General features: G+C 37.7%; 1 protein-coding gene across 3 annotated transcripts; it reads right to left on the reverse strand.

Moving 5' to 3' along the window:
• Positions 1–1,181: 1,181 nt before the first annotated feature.
• On the reverse strand, positions 1,182–17,981 carry LOC126827804 (eukaryotic translation initiation factor 4 gamma 3). Of its 3 annotated transcripts, none has more exons than XM_050557360.2 (15): positions 17,668–17,981; positions 17,474–17,505; positions 16,433–16,566; positions 14,609–14,698; positions 13,256–13,420; positions 11,453–11,885; positions 10,262–10,374; positions 9,896–10,017; positions 8,402–8,585; positions 8,058–8,230; positions 7,053–7,257; positions 6,396–6,620; positions 5,729–5,810; positions 4,412–4,555; positions 1,182–3,282 (listed from the first exon to the last, which is right to left on the reverse strand). In XM_050557360.2, the coding sequence occupies exons 1-15, from the start codon at positions 17,733–17,735 to the stop codon at positions 3,107–3,109; spliced, it is 2,346 nt and encodes a 781-aa protein (XP_050413317.1). In that variant the 5' UTR covers positions 17,736–17,981; the 3' UTR covers positions 1,182–3,106. The 3 variants fall into 3 exon arrangements, with proteins under 3 accessions (XP_050413317.1, XP_050413319.1, XP_050413320.1); XM_050557362.2 differs by having other exon boundaries at positions 14,160–14,698; XM_050557363.2 differs by lacking the exons at positions 14,609–14,698; positions 16,433–16,566; positions 17,474–17,505; positions 17,668–17,981 and having other exon boundaries at positions 13,256–14,144.

Below are 17,981 nucleotides of genomic sequence, written 5' to 3' on the forward strand. Positions count from 1 at the left end.
TAGCTCCTTCAACTTTTACTGATTTCAGATTTTCATGGTGAACATCATACATGCTTCGGAGGAGATGACTGTCAGGAGTTAAAGTTTATACCTCGTGAAGGAATTAGCTCAACCAATATTGTGGAACAGGTTCCAGCTTGTGACATAAGCTTGAAAGAACAATGGGGCAATCATTGGTGATCTGTGACCAAATCCCATAATTCATGCATTATTATAAATAAACCTGAATTGTGACAAGTTAGCATATTAATTAAAAGACATAGATATGGTCCATGAAGAGAAAAAATTTACAGTAAAAAAATTAAGAATGTTGGATATTGAGATGGCAACGCAAGTGGATTTTCTGAAATGGCAATTCTTAAATTCATTTCATGGGCGCTGAAATCTTGGTTTCGGGCTAGTTACCTCCCTTGAACTTTGTTCACGATGCTAGAAAGTATGCGACTGTTACACCCTGGAGACCTCAGCAGATTCCAGTACACTGCATCTAGCCTCGGCTGTATGACGAAGTCCGTCATTATAACTACTTTCTAATTCCCGGATCAGCAACGGTGTTGCCCATGAAGACACTTTGAAGAATGTTTTATCTTACAAAGTTTTAAAAGTTTGAAGCTGTTTTTCTTTCAAGTTTATCTGCACTGAAAATTCTACACACCCCTCAAACGACGCAATTTTGAGAACTTTTTTTCTTAAAGCGTCAAGTTTTCCTAATAAGTAAACCGGCGCCGCATCGCAATTGTATATGCGTAGGTAACCTACATATCACTTACTGTCATACAGCCAAGGCTAAATGTAGGTTCCGGAATCTGCCGAGGTTTGCCGAGTGACGACTGTTAATGCAATTTTAAGATGCTTAAGTCTCGAGTAGCGGGTTAATGACTTACGAAAGAAATGTTATAAGTTATCCCTGTTTAAAGAGAACAGTCATATGTTAGAGGTGGTAAAATATAAAGTACAGTAAATTATAATGTTTTTAATATTGAACACATGTTAGTCAGAACCTTTAAGCCCCCACTTTAAATTTGTATTCTTCATCAGTCAGTTTCTTTGATTTACTTTTAACTCAGGAGGATTTTTCTTGATCATGGGATGTATTTGTTGATTACTTCGCTAACATTGGGTTAGTCAGATGGAGTATTTTTATTTTGTAAACATTCTGTTGGTTCCAATATTTATCGGCACACATAGATAGATTTTATTTCATAAAACACCCATTTCGGGCAGCATGTAAATAATACATATTATGCATAAAAACATGAATACATAAAAAGTGAATGAAAAAAATTAAAAAGAATGAAAAACATATAAATGAAATGAAATGAAATGAAATGGGGTTTAACGTCCTACTGTTCTGCTCCTAACCTGGGCTAATGAAGACGGGCATACGCCATACAGTGTGCTATGAGGGAAATTTTGCCCGGACAGCGGCACTACGGCCTACTCTTATATCGAATTCAAACTGCCAAGGGATCTTTTACGTGCACGCCAATGTGTACACTGGACCTCGGTTTTTCGTCCCATCCGAACGACTAGACAGCTTTCCTTGCCAGCCCCTCCGTCCTGCATCACTGACAAGGGAGAACCACCCCGGAAAATCTGGATGAACTTTCTCGGCCAATGCAGGGATCGAACACCCGACCTCCAAAAACATATAAAAAGTGGATAATAATGACATAAAGAGTAGAGATGAGATGTACATTTATAAAGAAGAATATAAACCAAAGTTCTGAATATCGCATAGTAGCTTGAACTTAAAGTACAGAGGTCTTCGAATTGTTGATTATTGTTATTATTTTTGTTTTTGTTTTGAAAGCATGTTGCACAAAGGTGCACACTGTTTTTGCCAAATCAAATGGCGGGTTAAACATGTTTTCAAAAGAAAATTATGGATATGAGACCGCATTTGGCACTCTCCACATCATCATTTTGTAGATGGTTGACCGTTTAGGTCTTTTACTAGTGTGATGAGGTCATGATAAGTCACCGAAATCTATCGTTCATTTGGAAAGTGCTAGAAACCATGGAATTCAGGAAAGTGTTTAGAAATAATTGTTCTAAAGGGTTCTAGAACAATTTGGAATGTTTTAGAATTTCCTAAAATCTATATAAGCCGGACCAGACTAGTCCGAGGGGCAGAACTTAGCACTTCGTACAGAACTCAAAGTTTGTCGGAAGTTTCTTTTTGACCCACGTGGTCTGTGTTCTGGAGTTAATGCCATTTCGTGCTGTTGAACCTATTGTGGTGTTTTGAGAGACTTGATCTCTATGTTGTAAATCTAATGATGAAAGGTAAATGATTGGTTGCCTACTATATTATACAACTCTGTTTTTGCAGGCACAAGAGATAGATAACCTGTGAGTTGTTATTGGTAATTAACAAGCAAATACAAAAGTTACAACTATTGGGATATACCACAAAGTTAAAGGCACACTCACTAGATAAAACTATAATCACAGATATTTAAGTTAAAGGCACACTCACTAGATAAAACCATAATCACAGATGCTTAGGTTAAAGGACCACTCACTCGATAAAACTATAATCACAGATACATAGGTTAAAGGAACAATCGATACATGTAAGGTCAATATTGATTAGAGTTCTTCCTAACACCATACTGAACAAGTTTTAAATAACTGTATTATTAACATTGTACTGTATTATGTTCACCAGATTTCATATGTCTAACATAATTTCGAAGATAACTTGGAAACCGGTACTCAGACATATTTTGAATTTCAATAGGATTCTTCTTTTCCAAGAAATGTATAATCTCTGCTAAATCTGACAAGAACTCTCACCTGTATCAAAAGACTGACAGATGAAAGTGATGGGGTTTTACGTCCACCCAACACAGGTCATTTTGGGACTAACATATGGTTCTATTTTATTTCAATAATAAAGGGTCCCAGGCAAGTTCAACTTTATTTTAATAATTTGTTGTGGGTAGGGGTCTTTAGCATGTGGACGGATGACCTTACTCCTTGTCACACATAAGATGTCCAAATTAAAAGTGGGCTTATTAAAACAAATTTAAAAATGGTTTGCAAAAATTAAGTACATTATCAAAATTGTATAACAGTCAAAATTTTGAAGAGGAAGTTCTCAACTTTCGTCCTGTTCGCCTTCCTTTAGCCAGGCAAAGAAATTAAAAACTTGTTTCATGGCAACTCCTTTTCCTTCCTGTTCCGCGGGGTCATTACTATTAGACCACTGATTAAAGGCATCTTCAGATATAATGTCCTCGTCGTACAAGGTTTCAAAGAATGTTCTCAGCACACCTGAAAGAGAAAGAAATGGAATTAAACATCCACTCGACACAAACTACTTCATTTTTGGACTAACATATGGTTTATGGAGAAACGCAACTGCCTCTCATAGGAAACTACATGGCGTACACCGGTCTTCATTATAGCCTTGTTGGTGCAGAAAAGTGGACGTTAAACCCCATTCAATTACATTTAAGGCCCATTTCATTTAGACGATTCGCCAAATAGAAACTATATTTCAGTGTCATTATTACGGGTCATTATGGGGACACTTTACTCGGGGTTATTATGAGGACACTTTACTCAGGTCACTACAGGGACACTTTACTCGGGTCACTATGGGGACACTTTAATCGGGGGTATTATGGGGCCACTTTACTCTGGTCACTACAGGGACACTTTACTCGGATCATTATGGGGACACTTTACTCGGGTCATTATGGGGCCACTTTACTCTGGTCACTATGGGGACACTTTACTCGGGTTATTATGAGGACACTTTACTTGGACCATTATTGGGACACTTTACTCTGGTCACTGCAGGGACACTTTACTCGGGTTATTATGGGGACACTTTACTCAGGTTATTATGAGGACACTTTACTTGGACCATTATGGGGACACTTTACTCGGGTCACTACAGGGACACTTTACTCGGGGGGTATTATGAGGACACTTTATTTGGGTCACTACTGGGACACTTTACTTGGACTATTATGGGGACACTTTACACGGGTCATTATGGGGGTACTTTACTTGGGTCATTATGGGGACACTTTACTCGAGTCATTATGGGGACACTTTACTTGGGTCATTATGGGGACACTTTACTCGGGTCTTTATGGTAACTCTTTACTCGGGTCATTATGGGGACACTTTACTCAGGTCATTATGGGGACACTTTACACAGGACATTATAGGGAAATGTTTCTTGGACCATTTTGAGACTAACATCAGTGTTTATATTCCTATGAGGCTAAATGTGCAGTGTAAGGGAGAGAATTTTAACATCTGAAATCACATAAAAAAAACTTGTTCCAAAATCGATCACTTCCACTGAATAAAAAAAAGGAATAGCTAAATATACAAATAGGATTGGAATAATAAAATGGAGTTCAACAATAAACAGAAGTTTAATTACCTTCGGGATGTTGAAGTTCGTTAACAAAAGCTTGTAGAGCATATAACGCCTGTATTTCAAATTCTTGTTGACTATCTAAATATTTTACTAATAAAGACTGACGTTGTTTAATAACATTTTCATTCACTTTATAATTTGGCCCTTCTGAAAAAACCCAACAGAATAAGAATTAAGAAAGGTGAACCAACTAAACACACCCACAATGTACTTACATCTGTTAAAGTAAAATTTTGTACAGAAAGTGAACCATTTGGATTTTGATAATTTAACCGGTTTCGGTTTGATTCTGACAACGGGAATGTTCGATTGTCAATCCGGAACGTTCGAATTGACAGAATTATAATCGAGTAAGCCGAATTCCGTCCTGTCACAGTTCTGTCGGTACAGACAAATATTATGTTTCAGCTGCCTTGGTTGATTGAGATATTATTTTATGCAGTGTTGGCTGTGTCGTAGCCCGAAATCACCCTTATCACTCCAGTGTCAGTACCTTATCACTCCAGTGTCAGTACCTTATCACTCCCGTGTCAGTACCTTATCACTCCAGTGTCAGTACCTTATCACTCCAGTGTCAGTACCTTATCACTCCAGTGTCAGTACCTTATCACTCCCGTGTCAGTACCTTATCACTCCAGTGTCAGTACCTTATCACTCCAGTGTCAGTACCTTATCACTCCAGTGTCAGTACCTTATCACTCCCGTGTCAGTACCTTATCACTCCCGTGTCAGTACCTTATCACTCCCGTGTCAGTACCTTATCACTCCCGTGTCAGTACCTTATCACTCCCGTGTCAGTACCTTATCACTCCCGTGTCAGTACCTTATCACTCCCGTGTCAGTACCTTATCACTCCCGTGTCAGTACCTTATCACTCCCGTGTCAGTACCTTATCACTCCAGTGTCAGTACCTTATCACTCCCGTGTCAGTACCTTATCACTCCCGTGTCAGTACCTTATCACTCCCGTGTCAGTACCTTATCACTCCCGTGTCAGTACCTTATCACTCCAGTGTCAGTACCTTATCACTCCAGTGTCAGTACCTTATCACTCCCGTGTCAGTACCTTATCACTCCCGTGTCAGTATCTTTGGGATTGAGAGAATTCAGTTCCGGAACATTCAAACAAGCATCCCCAATATTTGACTAGTTTTCATTTCAATTTAACCGCTTTCAGTTTGACTCTGACATCAACAGCTAACTGGTTTCCAATTCAATTTTGACCAGTTTCCGTTTGCTCTTAACAGTCAACTGGTTTCAGTTGTAAGTGGTATCAGATGTTCTGGCAATAGTCAACGTAATCAAATAGATCAATACTCACCAGACACGGCACTTTTACAGACGGCAATCATCAACGTACGAATAAACTTGGGATTTTTCGTAGATTCATCTGGGATGTTGGCCTGAAAAGATAATTATATTATATTTCAAACAAATCATTTTGTAAAAAATGGGATTTTACGTCCTTTTGACAGAAACTCTCATTTAAAAGAGAGAGAGAGAGAAATGGGTTTAACATTCACCCAACACAAACTAGGTCATATGGTTTAATTTTATTTAATTAATTTGCTTGTGTGTAGGGGTCTTTAGCAGTGGGAGGAAACCGGAGGACCCGGAGAAAAACCGACGAGGTTGGACAGGTGACCCTACTCCTTGTCACGTACAACCGGGAATTCGAAACCAAGCCACATGACTCAATAACAGACCTTATGATCAAACATGCACGCGTTAACCATTTGGCCACCCACCTCTGGTGGCATTTAAGGACTAATATGGTTCAATTCTATTTCAATAATTCGCTTGAACGTACGGGTCTTTAGCAGTGGGTGGAAATCAAAAAACATAGAAAAAAACCCACGAGGTTGGACAGGCGACCCTACAATCTGGCAATCGAAAACGAGACACTTGACTCAATGACATAGTTTATGATCTAAAGGGCACACCCAACCCCCTCATCTCGCGTCAGAAACAGATCTATTTTTTCTTACCTCAATCAAATCAAACATATGTTCATTATCAAAATTCACATCACGTAGACGAACTAATAATTGTTCTTGAATAGTTTCAAACGACACTTTATCCACAGGAGAATCGGCTGCAACTGTAAATTCTAATTCTTTATCAGCCAAAAATTCTGTAACATTTTCAGCAGCCACAAAATCGGTCCATTGTAATGCAGAACTCTTCCATAAAGACGCAACTTTCTTGTAACCCTAGAAAAGTAAATTAATATTTGTGAATATATTGTATCTAAACAAAGTATTTTAAAGCAAGACGCACGCGCAGGAGGTCTTTCCTGTGGGAGGAAACCGGAGTACTCGGAGTTAGCCCGCGAGGAGAGAAGGTGCCCTTATCTCCAAGCAAAATAAGCCGACACCAGAAGTGACCGGCCAGCTACGGCTCGAAGCTCGACACCATCAGATTTTAAATATGACACGTGCGTGCTCGTGAAAAAGCGTGTGACAGTTGGTATTCGATGAATAGGCAGAAATGCTACCGGACAAACCTTTCTTGATATCATCATACTTCATTACTCCCTTTGGTGCAATATAGGCTGTTAAACACCATTTCCTTTCTTTAGCAATAGGAATAAATGAAATGTCTGGGAGAAAATCCACAAGGTAAGGTCACATGACAAGACTTACCAATCCTCGACTAGCGTCATGCAGAACAGCCGCCACAACCACCCCAGACTTGCCACTGGCTTGTAAAGGTTCACACGCTTGTTTCAGGAAATTTAATGGTACACTTCCATCTTGGATCATAGGACCGATCAATTCCCCTAAATACAGCCAAATCTTTGGAATATCCATCTCCATATTTTCTGCTTTTTGTAAGGTCTTATTCAATCTAAAATAAAGTAATTCTACCTTAATAAATGAGAGAGAGAGAGAGAGAGAGAGAGAGAGAGAGAGAAGAGAGAGAGAGAGAGAGAGAGAGAGAGAGGTCTACTCAACACATATATTAGGCCATTTTGTGACTAACATATGATTCAATAAGCAGTTGGGGGAAACTGGAGAAAACGCATAAGATTGGACACAGTCGTTGTCAGGCCCTCCGTCCTGCACCACTGAAACTGAAAAGGGGAAGCCACAACCAAATATCCAGAGGAACTTTCTCAGCCAACACAGGGTTCGAACCTGAGACCACCTGGTAAGCGAGCCAACGTCTTACTCACTGAGTCACCACGGCTAACTCGACGGTTCTTTGACATGTACTAAATAGCCTAGCCACACTATGAATAACAAGGTTGTACAAATTTACTTGATTTAACATATATAAGCCAGGAACCAAGAATGGTGTTATTCCAACCATCTTGGAATTGTGATGACATACCAAAAATCATAGTCGGTCTATTCATGTGTTATGGCCTGTCTTATTTCGTCCCTACTTCAATGTGTAGTTGTTCAAAGAGCAAGCATGCCAAATTTAATGTCAATCAAATTCAAATTGGCATAACCTTATTTAGAACGAGCTGCCCCCCCCCCTCCACACACACACACACACACAAAAAAAGACTACAACGAAGTGGTTGGAATCATTTCCTAGTTCAGAGTTCAAGGTTCTTTGTAATCAAAATTCCACGCTGAATGATAAGTTTATACTTGCCCTTTAAGGTAGGAATTAAGATTATTTTAGTTTGTACTTACCCTTTAAGGTAGGAATCAACTGAGATTATTTTTTTGCTAACTAATTCATGATGAAGATGTCCGGTTTGTTGACGTGCTATAGACGATCTTTCTAACACATGATTAATAGAGAATTCTATAAATAAATGGACAGTTGCTGGATTGTTGATCTCGGAAACACACATTAAAGCTTCCTGTAAAACACAATAACCAAACTCTATAAATCACATTCACTCATCAACAAATATACATTAGTTAATCTACAGGTAATATACCCAAACATTGTATAATCCCCAAAAGGTAAATTATTAATTATACATAAAGATTGCCTTGTTTCCATGGTAACCAAGTTCAAGTGTGTTTACCTTGAGATTGTTAATATGAAGATATTCATCAATAATTGTTTTAGTTTTCTTTTCCATTTCATCTTCTGATAAAATACCAGGAACCGGAGCAGCTTCTGGTTTATCCATTCTTGGTTCTCGGGATCGGCTACTTTCTCTACTGGCAGGATTAGAAGATGAGGGCGTCGTCCTTCCAGTTATATTCCTTTAAACGAAGAATTTTGTATCTAAAGATGCATTATGTAAAAGATAAATTTGCCTGTTGGCTTTAAATGTTACATATTATCTAGACATTATCAACAATTAACTCTCTAGATTATCGGATGGCGAAGATCTAAACGGATTAAAACAGTCCCCATTTATCCTTCTGGTAGCAAGCCATTGTCTTACTCACTTAGCCACCGTCACTGTAACTCGGATATCATTTAATCTTGTGTATTTAGTATTAATTTCTTTAACAGTCATCAAATCATGCCATTAATAGGTCAGTTTTAAACTAGACACAAGTAAAAATAAGATGAATTCTGGTCATTTTAAATATATTTACGAATTAAATGAGTGTGAAAGAAATTAATTCTAAATACACAAGATTATGATTATATAATACTCATGTAGGCCTATCTTAATTAACAGATGAGCATGGTGTAGTTGTAAACATTACCATTATTAATTTTGTCCATTTCTTTTAGGTCATCAAGCCAACCAAAAATGGAAATCAACGACGTCTTTAGCTAACAAGCAGTTGCCATGCAAGATATGCCCACATTTTGCAAGAGATGGACAGAGAACACGCCAAAAAAAAATCGATTTTTCCTACTATTAGGGACCATAATCCAGGAAGTTACGGTCCGATATGCGTGAATATCTATAGGAACCTAGATCTTCGGGATATAAGCATATTTTAAGTTTCATCATAATCAGATAAAAATTGTGACCTCTAGAGGGTCCACACTCCACAAGCTTGATATACCATATCTTTTCTGGCAGTTTTGGTCGATATTCGCGAAATTCGAACTCAACCAACATTACGGAGTATCGGTGATATATTCGAACAGTTTTTTTTAAATCGGATAATAATTGTGGGCTCTAGAAGGACCACAAGCCAAAAACACAATATTTCGTACAATCAGGGGCCATAATTCAGGAAGTTACTATTCGATATGCGCAAAGATTGTGGGGTTATCAACATGTATTTCAAGTTCCATCAAAATCAGATGAAAATTGTGACCTCTAGAGTGTCCACAAGCTAAAAACATGATTTTTTATACATTCAGGGGCCATATCCATGATGATGGTATGGTCTGATACATGCCAATATCGAAAGGAACCAAGATCATTGGGAGATATACCTATATTTAAAGTTTCGTCAAAATCGGATAAAAATTGTGACCTGTAGAGTATCTACAGGGACAGGGACTATGGCATAATGCGTCCACATGAAAATGTGGAGTATAAAAACATTTTCTGAGACTTCAATCATCTGGATGAACAATTGTAGTCACTAGTAATAATTACTTTTCAGGAAGAGCTGTAACCAGGGAACCTATATGTCGTCCACCACTACTTTCACGACCCCAAACACCAAATCGAGATGAACCTCCTCCAGGTCCCAACTGGATGTTCTCATCTACTGTAGTCTGGAAAAGTTTTTTTTAAATTCAACTTTGAGCATATTTTTTTTTTTTTTTTGTTGTAATTAATTACATAATCTAGATAAAATCAGGCAATATCAGTAAAGTAATACTGTCATCATTAAATATAAGACAGGGATAATTCAGTCATTATTTTGTTATTTTTCGAACCATTGGATTTTTTTTATATTGTTGCATTTACTTAAAAAAAATACTCCAACAGTAGAAAGCACCATTAAATTGTTATCACCTTGGTAATTTTCATTTTTGACAGATCTATGTTACGGAGAGGTTTAGAAGCAGTGGTATTCCAGCCATCATCATAATATTGATTGTTCCGTTGTTGTCCTCCTCTATTTGGGACTGCAAATAAATAAATTATATATTAAAGGGGAATTAGGTAAGATTAGATAACAAGCTAGCAGTTCTCGCTACAATAATTAAAACAATAGATAATGAAAACAGAATATGCTGAAATTTTCAGTCCAATAGCTTCACTCTGAACCGAGATATGAGCGATTCAGTTTTAGGCTAGCATCGATTGTCATTACTACCGTTGGTACGATAATATCCATTTTTACGTTAAAACATCGATCTCAAAACCTATTCAATTCCACTAAATATTGCAGGCTAGCGATGGCATCACAGTCTTGTATTGTTATTAAATTAATGTCTAATTAATAATTTACAAAACATTTCATGCCTAAAGAAAGACCTGCACTAGACAGATTTACCTCTTGTATAATGTATGTTTAATTTGTCATTTATCTTGATACAAGTTTACTTTAGACTAAGAACAGGTAAAATTAGACCGGTGCCGAAATTGTTACTGCTAGAATCTAATAACCTCTTACAGGAACTGTTTCAGGATTCAACAATTATTCTATATAGAATAGCCCTGTAATTAAACTATTCTTGGATAGAAGTTAATTTCTCTGTGTGTTTTTCTTTCAATAGATTGATGACTCAAACCCAGAAAGCTTTAATTCTCTTCTTTTACAATATGATGGTGGTATACTATTTGCCTACATCATACTTTCATAACAACCAACATATAAGGCATCAAAATGTCGTGAAATAGGGGTTAACATCCCATACAGTGTGCTATGAGAGAAATTTTGCCCAGAGACCGGCACTACCACCTACTCTCCTGTCAAATTCTGACTGTCAAGCGTTATTTTACCTTCACGTCAATATGTACATGAGACCTCGGTTTTTCATACCATCCGCATGACTATACGTTGTCTCTATCCTAGGCCCTATGTCTTAGGCCCTATGTATCAGGCCCTCGGTTTTTCATACCATCCGCATGACTATACGTTGTCTCTATCCTAGGCCCTATGTCTTAGGCCCTATGTATCAGGCCCTATGTCCTAGGCGCTTCTGTCCTACATCAATGACGAGATTATTCGTCTGTAATATATCCAACATTTTAACTTACGTTTTTGTCTGGCATCTTCACTACGATTTTCGTCAACTTTCTGTACACCATCTCCTCCCATTCGACGTTTACAATAAGTACTAAATTTTTTCTTTAATTCGTGTAATATATACCGATCATCTTCTTTCTCGAAATAAAACGAATCATAAACATACATATTCTCTTTTCCAATACATTGACGTAACAATGCACACTTGATAGCGTCGTCCGTGGCCTCTAAACCATAATCCTCTAAATACTGGTCAAACTCCTGCTCAAATTGTTCCCATTTTACTTTTAAACCATCTTGATCCAGTTGTGGTAGACCTGGTGGTTTTAAGGGAGGCCGGTGTTCCATGTTTCTAGGTTTTAAGGGAGGCCTACGTTCCATTTCTCTAGGTTTCAAGGGAGGCCTACGTTCCATTTCTCTAGGTCTTCTATAAACTTCTCTGGGCTACAAATACAGGTTTGGGGGTTACTATAAAAACATATCTTGTCTGACAACATAAACCCGCTAACAGCTAAATTGTTCGAGCTGTTATGAATTAAACATTCCATGTCAAATAGATCAAATTCTAAGAAGGATATCGGTTGACCCTCTGAGAATAATATGAAAAAACTATGTAAAGTACATACAAACTTATGGAAAACTACAAAGTTATATGGTGTGTTACATCGATTAGTGATTCTATTAGTGATGTGTTACAACGATTCATAATGTGTTACATGAATTAGTGATCTGTTACATCTATAGTCAAATGTTACATCGATAAGTGATGTGTTACATCCATTAGTGATCTGTTACATGTGTTACATCAATTAGTGATGCGTTACATGGGCTTGATGTGTTACATTTGTGCATGAGTTACATCAATTAGTGATGTGTTATATCGATTAATGATGTGTTACATCTATTGGTGATGTGTTACATCTATTGGTGATGTGTAACATCTATTGGTGATGTGTAACATCTATTGGTGATCTGTTATATCGATTGGTGATGTATATTGATTAAAAAGAAAGGACAGAGAAATGGAATAGGATGGAGGTTATTGTCTTATCAACAACATTTTTGTCATTTTGAGACTAACATGTGCTTTTTCTATGGTAGAGAGAAGAATTTTGCCTGGACAGTGGCATTTCCATCTACTTATCATTGAATTCCATCTGTCAAGGGTTCTTTTTACGTACAAGCCAAGGACGGAGGGCCTGACAAGGACAGATGTCTAGTCCTTCGGATGAAACGAAAAACCGAGGTCCCGTGTATAGATTGGAATGCACGTAAAAGATCCCTTGGCAGTTGGAATTTGATATAAGAGTAGGCGATAGTGCCGCTACCGGGCAAAATGTCCCTCATAGCACACTGTATGGCGTATGCCAGTCTTCATTAGCCCAGCATAGGAGCAGAACAGTAGGACGTTAAACCCCATTTCATTTCATTTCATTTCACGTACAAGCCAATATGTATAAAGGGTGTACCTCAGTGTTCCTTCCATGTGCCCGGTGTGGCCCCCAGTATGGGAACGAATTAAATAAGGGCCAGATTAGGGCGGACTGAGCTCACATTAAAGGCGCCCCCCAAAAAAATTATTTTTATTTTTTTTTAGTATATTATATACGTTTATTTGTCTACCATATTGACATAAATATTGCATTTGTGTGCTGGACAATGACCAGATGGTCCCTTTTTCACTGTTGATTCATGGGCCCCAGTGAAATTTTCAACCAGGGGCTCCATGCAAGCTTAATCTGGCCACATAGACAGGATTATTAAGATCTAAGTGGTTCAGACAGGTAAATATGATTAAAACATAAATAGTTTACCTGTGTCTGTGTTCTGGCTACAGTTACATCACTTCTAACTGCTTCCACCTTTCTACCTGGTGGCCAAGCATTTTCAGCTTCATGTAGTCCAATAATTTTCCTGGGTCCATCATTTCCAGGTCCTTGTTGACTGTTTCTGTTCTCGATCATTTGACTAGAGCCGGGCTGAAAATATAATCTGTGTGAAATTGATCAGACAATATCAACTGATTGTAAAATAAATTTGTTTCAACTTCTTAAGTAAAATACCAGGGTGATATGAATGGTTTATTCCCGTTGTTAAACAATATGATTAAAATACAGATCTATATTTCATTTCGTTTTTTTATACTTTCAATGGCCTACACTACATGAAGATCTGACCAATTGTAGTGGAAGGTCTCACATCAACCGGAATGCAGGTTATATAACAACTCTTCCAGATCCTAGTGTAGTAAAGACAAGTATAACAAAATTTTGAAATATAAAAAACAAAACGAAACGAAATAGGATCTGTGTTTTAATCAGATTGGGTTGTTAAACAAAAGTCCTACTTTCTGCTCCAACTCGGCTAAGAAGAATGAGAGAGAGAGAGAGAGAGAGAGAGAGAGAGAGAGGGGGAGGGGGGGGGTAACATCAACTTGACACAAACTAGGTCAATTATGGACTAGCTAAGAAGAATGAAATAGGTTTCACAGTATTATGGCTTTTCTTTGCCAGGCTCTGATGAGGGCAAATCAGGCTGGAAAATCCTGATAAAATTTTAAATCTCAACTCGAAAATTCTTATTTCAAACCCCTGATCTGTAAATAATCAGTGAATATAAAAACCAATTGCGCCTTAGAAACTATTCTTTAGTCTTAACAAGCTTAATGATCATCATTATTTGTAGCATAGAAGTAAAAGCATGCTGATAAATACTTACCCTTCCAGACATTGCTTGGAAGGAATCTGGAGTAAAATCGGATACATTTTTTTCAGCAGATGACAGTAGAGTAGGTTGAAATGGAAAAAGCTTTATTATTATATATCATCATCATCATTATCGTCGTCATCAGCAGCAGCATCGCCATCATTATCATCATCATCATCATCGTTGTCATTATCACCATCCATCATCATCATTTCATCATCATCACCATCATCATCATTTCATCATCATCACCATCATCATTATCGCCATCATCATCATCATCATTGTCAACATCATCATCATCATCATCGCCATCATTATCACCATCATCATCCCCATAATTATCGCCACCATCATCATTATCGCCATCATCATCATTATTGTCGTCGTCATCAGCATTATCACCATAATCATCATCATCATCATTTGTAGCATAGAAATAAAAGCATGTTGATACTTACCCGTGGATACATTCTTTGGAAGAAAGCTGGAGTAAATTCTGGTACAGTATTACTTATGTCATTTCTGTTAGCAGATGACCATATTGCAGGCTGAAATGGAAAGGTTTTTTTTTTATTATATTTGCCTAATTGGCTCCTGGTTCAAATTCGCCCGATCGACTCCTGGTCACAATTCCCCCCAATTTGCCCGGGACCCAAATTCGAAAAGGGTCCGAATTTGCCCTATCCCCAAAATCGCCTGAAGCACAAATTCGCCCTGGGCCCAAAATCACCTGGGGGATGGGCTAAAACATTCACGGGGTCATGCTGGTTAATTTGATACTACATATGTTGGAGGGGGAGGATCGCGGTGATGAAGCACGATGGGCGAACATACATACACACATCCGTACACACATCTCAAGCTCACAATTTATTTTTATTAAAAAAAAGTAGACAAGCCAACAGTGAGGCTGATGTCCCCCGCCGAAATTGCAAAATAAATAGATGACACATTAATTAATCGCACATTTATTTTTTTCACTAAGTTTCATCACTCTCTATCAGATAGAATTAAGATTATCTTGTCCCAAACCATCGACAAATGAAATCGATGAGCTCTGCTTAGCTTCAGCTCGGAATGTTAATCATTGAACTCAGTCAAGACATTCACCTAATGAACATCTACATCAAGTTTAAACATTCACCTAATAGACACCTATCGAACTTAGTCAAGGTATTGATATAATAAAGCTATACACCAAGTGCCCTCACTTTCACTTAATTAGAACTAAAGGTATCGTGTCCCAAAGCATCAAACAATCAAACTGCTTACCCTAAGCAGAAAATTCTCATCTTCAAACTCCATCAAGGAATTCGCCTAATTGACACCTACGCCAAGTGTGAACATTCTAACTCAATTAGAATGAGAGTTATTGTGTTCCAAAGTCTCGACCAATCAAATTGCTTGTCACTCTGCTTACCCTGAGCAGAAAATGCTCATTATCGAATTTAGTCAAGGTATTAATGTAATGAAACTATACACCAAGTTTCATCACTCTCACTTAATTAGAACTAAAGTTATCATGTCCCAAAGCATCAACCAATCTAATTGCTTATCTCTGCTTACCCTAAGCTGAAAATGCTCATCTTCGAACTCCATCAAAGCATTGACATAATAAACACCTACACCAAGTTTGAACATTCTAGCTCAATTAGAAAGAGAGTTATTGTGTCCCAAAAAGTGTGACGGACAGACAGACGGACGGACAAACAGACGGGCAGACAGACAGACAGACAGACAGTCGGACGGACGGACGAACAGACAGACAGACGGACAGACAGACAAAAATAAATGAAATGAATAGAAATGGGATTTAACGCCCTACTTTTCTCCGCTCACTGGGCTAATGTAGACAGGTATTATAGGCTTCGCATGTGATCATTTGGAGACTAATAGGGACATTTCTACAACTGTTAGATGTGTACAATGTAAAGAGGAGAATTTTGCTAAAACATTATTTCTGTCCATTTCTGACAATCCTTTCTGGAAATTCAACTGCCGAGGGATCTTTCACTTCCGTTAAATTTATATACAGAACCTTGGTAAGGTTCTGCACCAACAAAAGGTGAGCTAGGCTTGAACATTTCTGGTAATCATGGCGGAACAAAAGATTAACCAACCCATGTTTTAAAGCCCGACTTGAAACCTGAAATACTGACCTTATCTAGAATGAAATACTGACCTTATCTAGAATGAAATACTGATGTTATCTAGAACACAATATTGACCTCATCTAGAATGAAATACTGTCATACTGATCTTATCTGGAATGAAATACTGACCTTGTCTAGAACGATGTCAGGAAAATTTTGTAATCCTTGTGGTCTAGAGACAGAGTATTTACTAAATTGTAATTTTAGTAAAAATTGTCTATCGTAGGTTATTATACCCTCATGATTCTGAGGTCTCCGCTGATCTGTCAAAAGAAAAACATAACATAAAGTTTAAATACCACAGCAAGTATTGAGATCTACTCCATAGCATATACTGAAAACTGTACCGCGGCATATATAGAGAACTGTACCACAGCAAGTATTGAGAACTGTACCACAGCATATATTGAAAACTGTACTACAGCAAGTATAGAGATCTACGCCACAGCGTATATTGAGATATGTACCACAGCAAGTATAGTGCTCTACTCCACAGCAAGTATAGAGATCTACTCCACAGCAAGGATAGAGATCTGCTCCACAGCGTATATTGAGATATGTACTACAGCAAGGATAGCTCTACGCCACAGCGTATATTGAGATATGTACTACAGCAAGTATAGAGATCTACGCCACAGCGTATATTGAGAAATAAAATCAAATGAGGTTTAACGTCCTATTATTCTGATCTGACTGGACTAATGAAGATGGGTATATTATGTCATATAGTGTGCTATGATATTAGATATGTGGCCATGTTTAACCACATGATTAGTTCATTTATCCCAAATATTAATCACCTACAGTGCGATTGTAAGCATTTCGGGTCCATGATCAGTTCCAAGTGTCGCTTCTTCTGGCCAATTGAGTTTTAGGTTACATCAGATGTACGTTTTTTCCCGATCTCGACTTCTAGACACTAGTCGTGTTTGACACTGTAGTAAGGCTACTTGTGGTCAATTAGAAAATAAAAGATACTTAAAAATCCCCACGCAGCAGCAGTACAAAAACAGACTTGTATTTGGTTTATTCATCTTCATCACTGTTTATCAATAAAACTACTGTATGTATGGTAACTTAGATGTGAGGTATTTCCTGTTTCACATCACTACATGTAGGTCAAACAGTAATTTATAAACATGAATGCAAATTTATTGTATTATAACTTACTTGTAGGTGGTGTCTGTCCTATTTGTGGTCCACTAAAATATTGCATTAAGGAATCAAATAACAAACTAAGAAAAATTGTAACAAATTTAGTGCTTATATATATTGTCCATTTTGGATACTTTGATATTAAACATATATTCTCACTTCATTTGTAAACATATTCCTAGATTATTATTATTCTTTATAAAGGATACGGTATGTTTCTGGCTTCTTTCGGGGTTATTTGAACTGAGGGTGATACGGACGCTTCATCAACGTTCATAGTGATAGGTTACAATAAAATCTTATCTTATCTTGAAACGGTTTGAAGATCTAGGCCTGCCGTGTGTTCATCGTTTAGCGGGACAATATTGTTACCAGATCGTTCTTACCGTAGTTGATTGGAACCCCAGCTCCTGCTGATATTTGATGTTCTTCGGATCGACGTAATAAGGTAGCAACAAAGACTCAGTTTCTTGGAAAAGCTCTCTGACTGTTTCTATTATCATTTTGCGGAAACGAGTTTGGG

This window comes from Patella vulgata, chromosome 7 (genome assembly GCF_932274485.2).
Source record: "Patella vulgata chromosome 7, xgPatVulg1.2, whole genome shotgun sequence".
NCBI lineage: Eukaryota > Metazoa > Mollusca > Gastropoda > Patellidae > Patella > Patella vulgata.

Excerpts from the sequence above, each read along its gene's own strand:
- LOC126827804 (XM_050557360.2), bottom strand. The coding sequence starts at position 17,735 with ATGAACGTTGATGAAGCGTCCGTATCACCCTCAGTTCAAATAACCCCG. Across the intron at positions 16,567-17,473 it reads AGGACAGACACCACCTACAA|ATCAGCGGAGACCTCAGAAT; the intron begins GTAAGTTATAAT and ends TTCTTTTGACAG. Across the intron at positions 10,375-11,452 it reads TGAAGATGCCAGACAAAAAC|TCCCAAATAGAGGAGGACAA; the intron begins GTAAGTTAAAAT and ends ATTTATTTGCAG.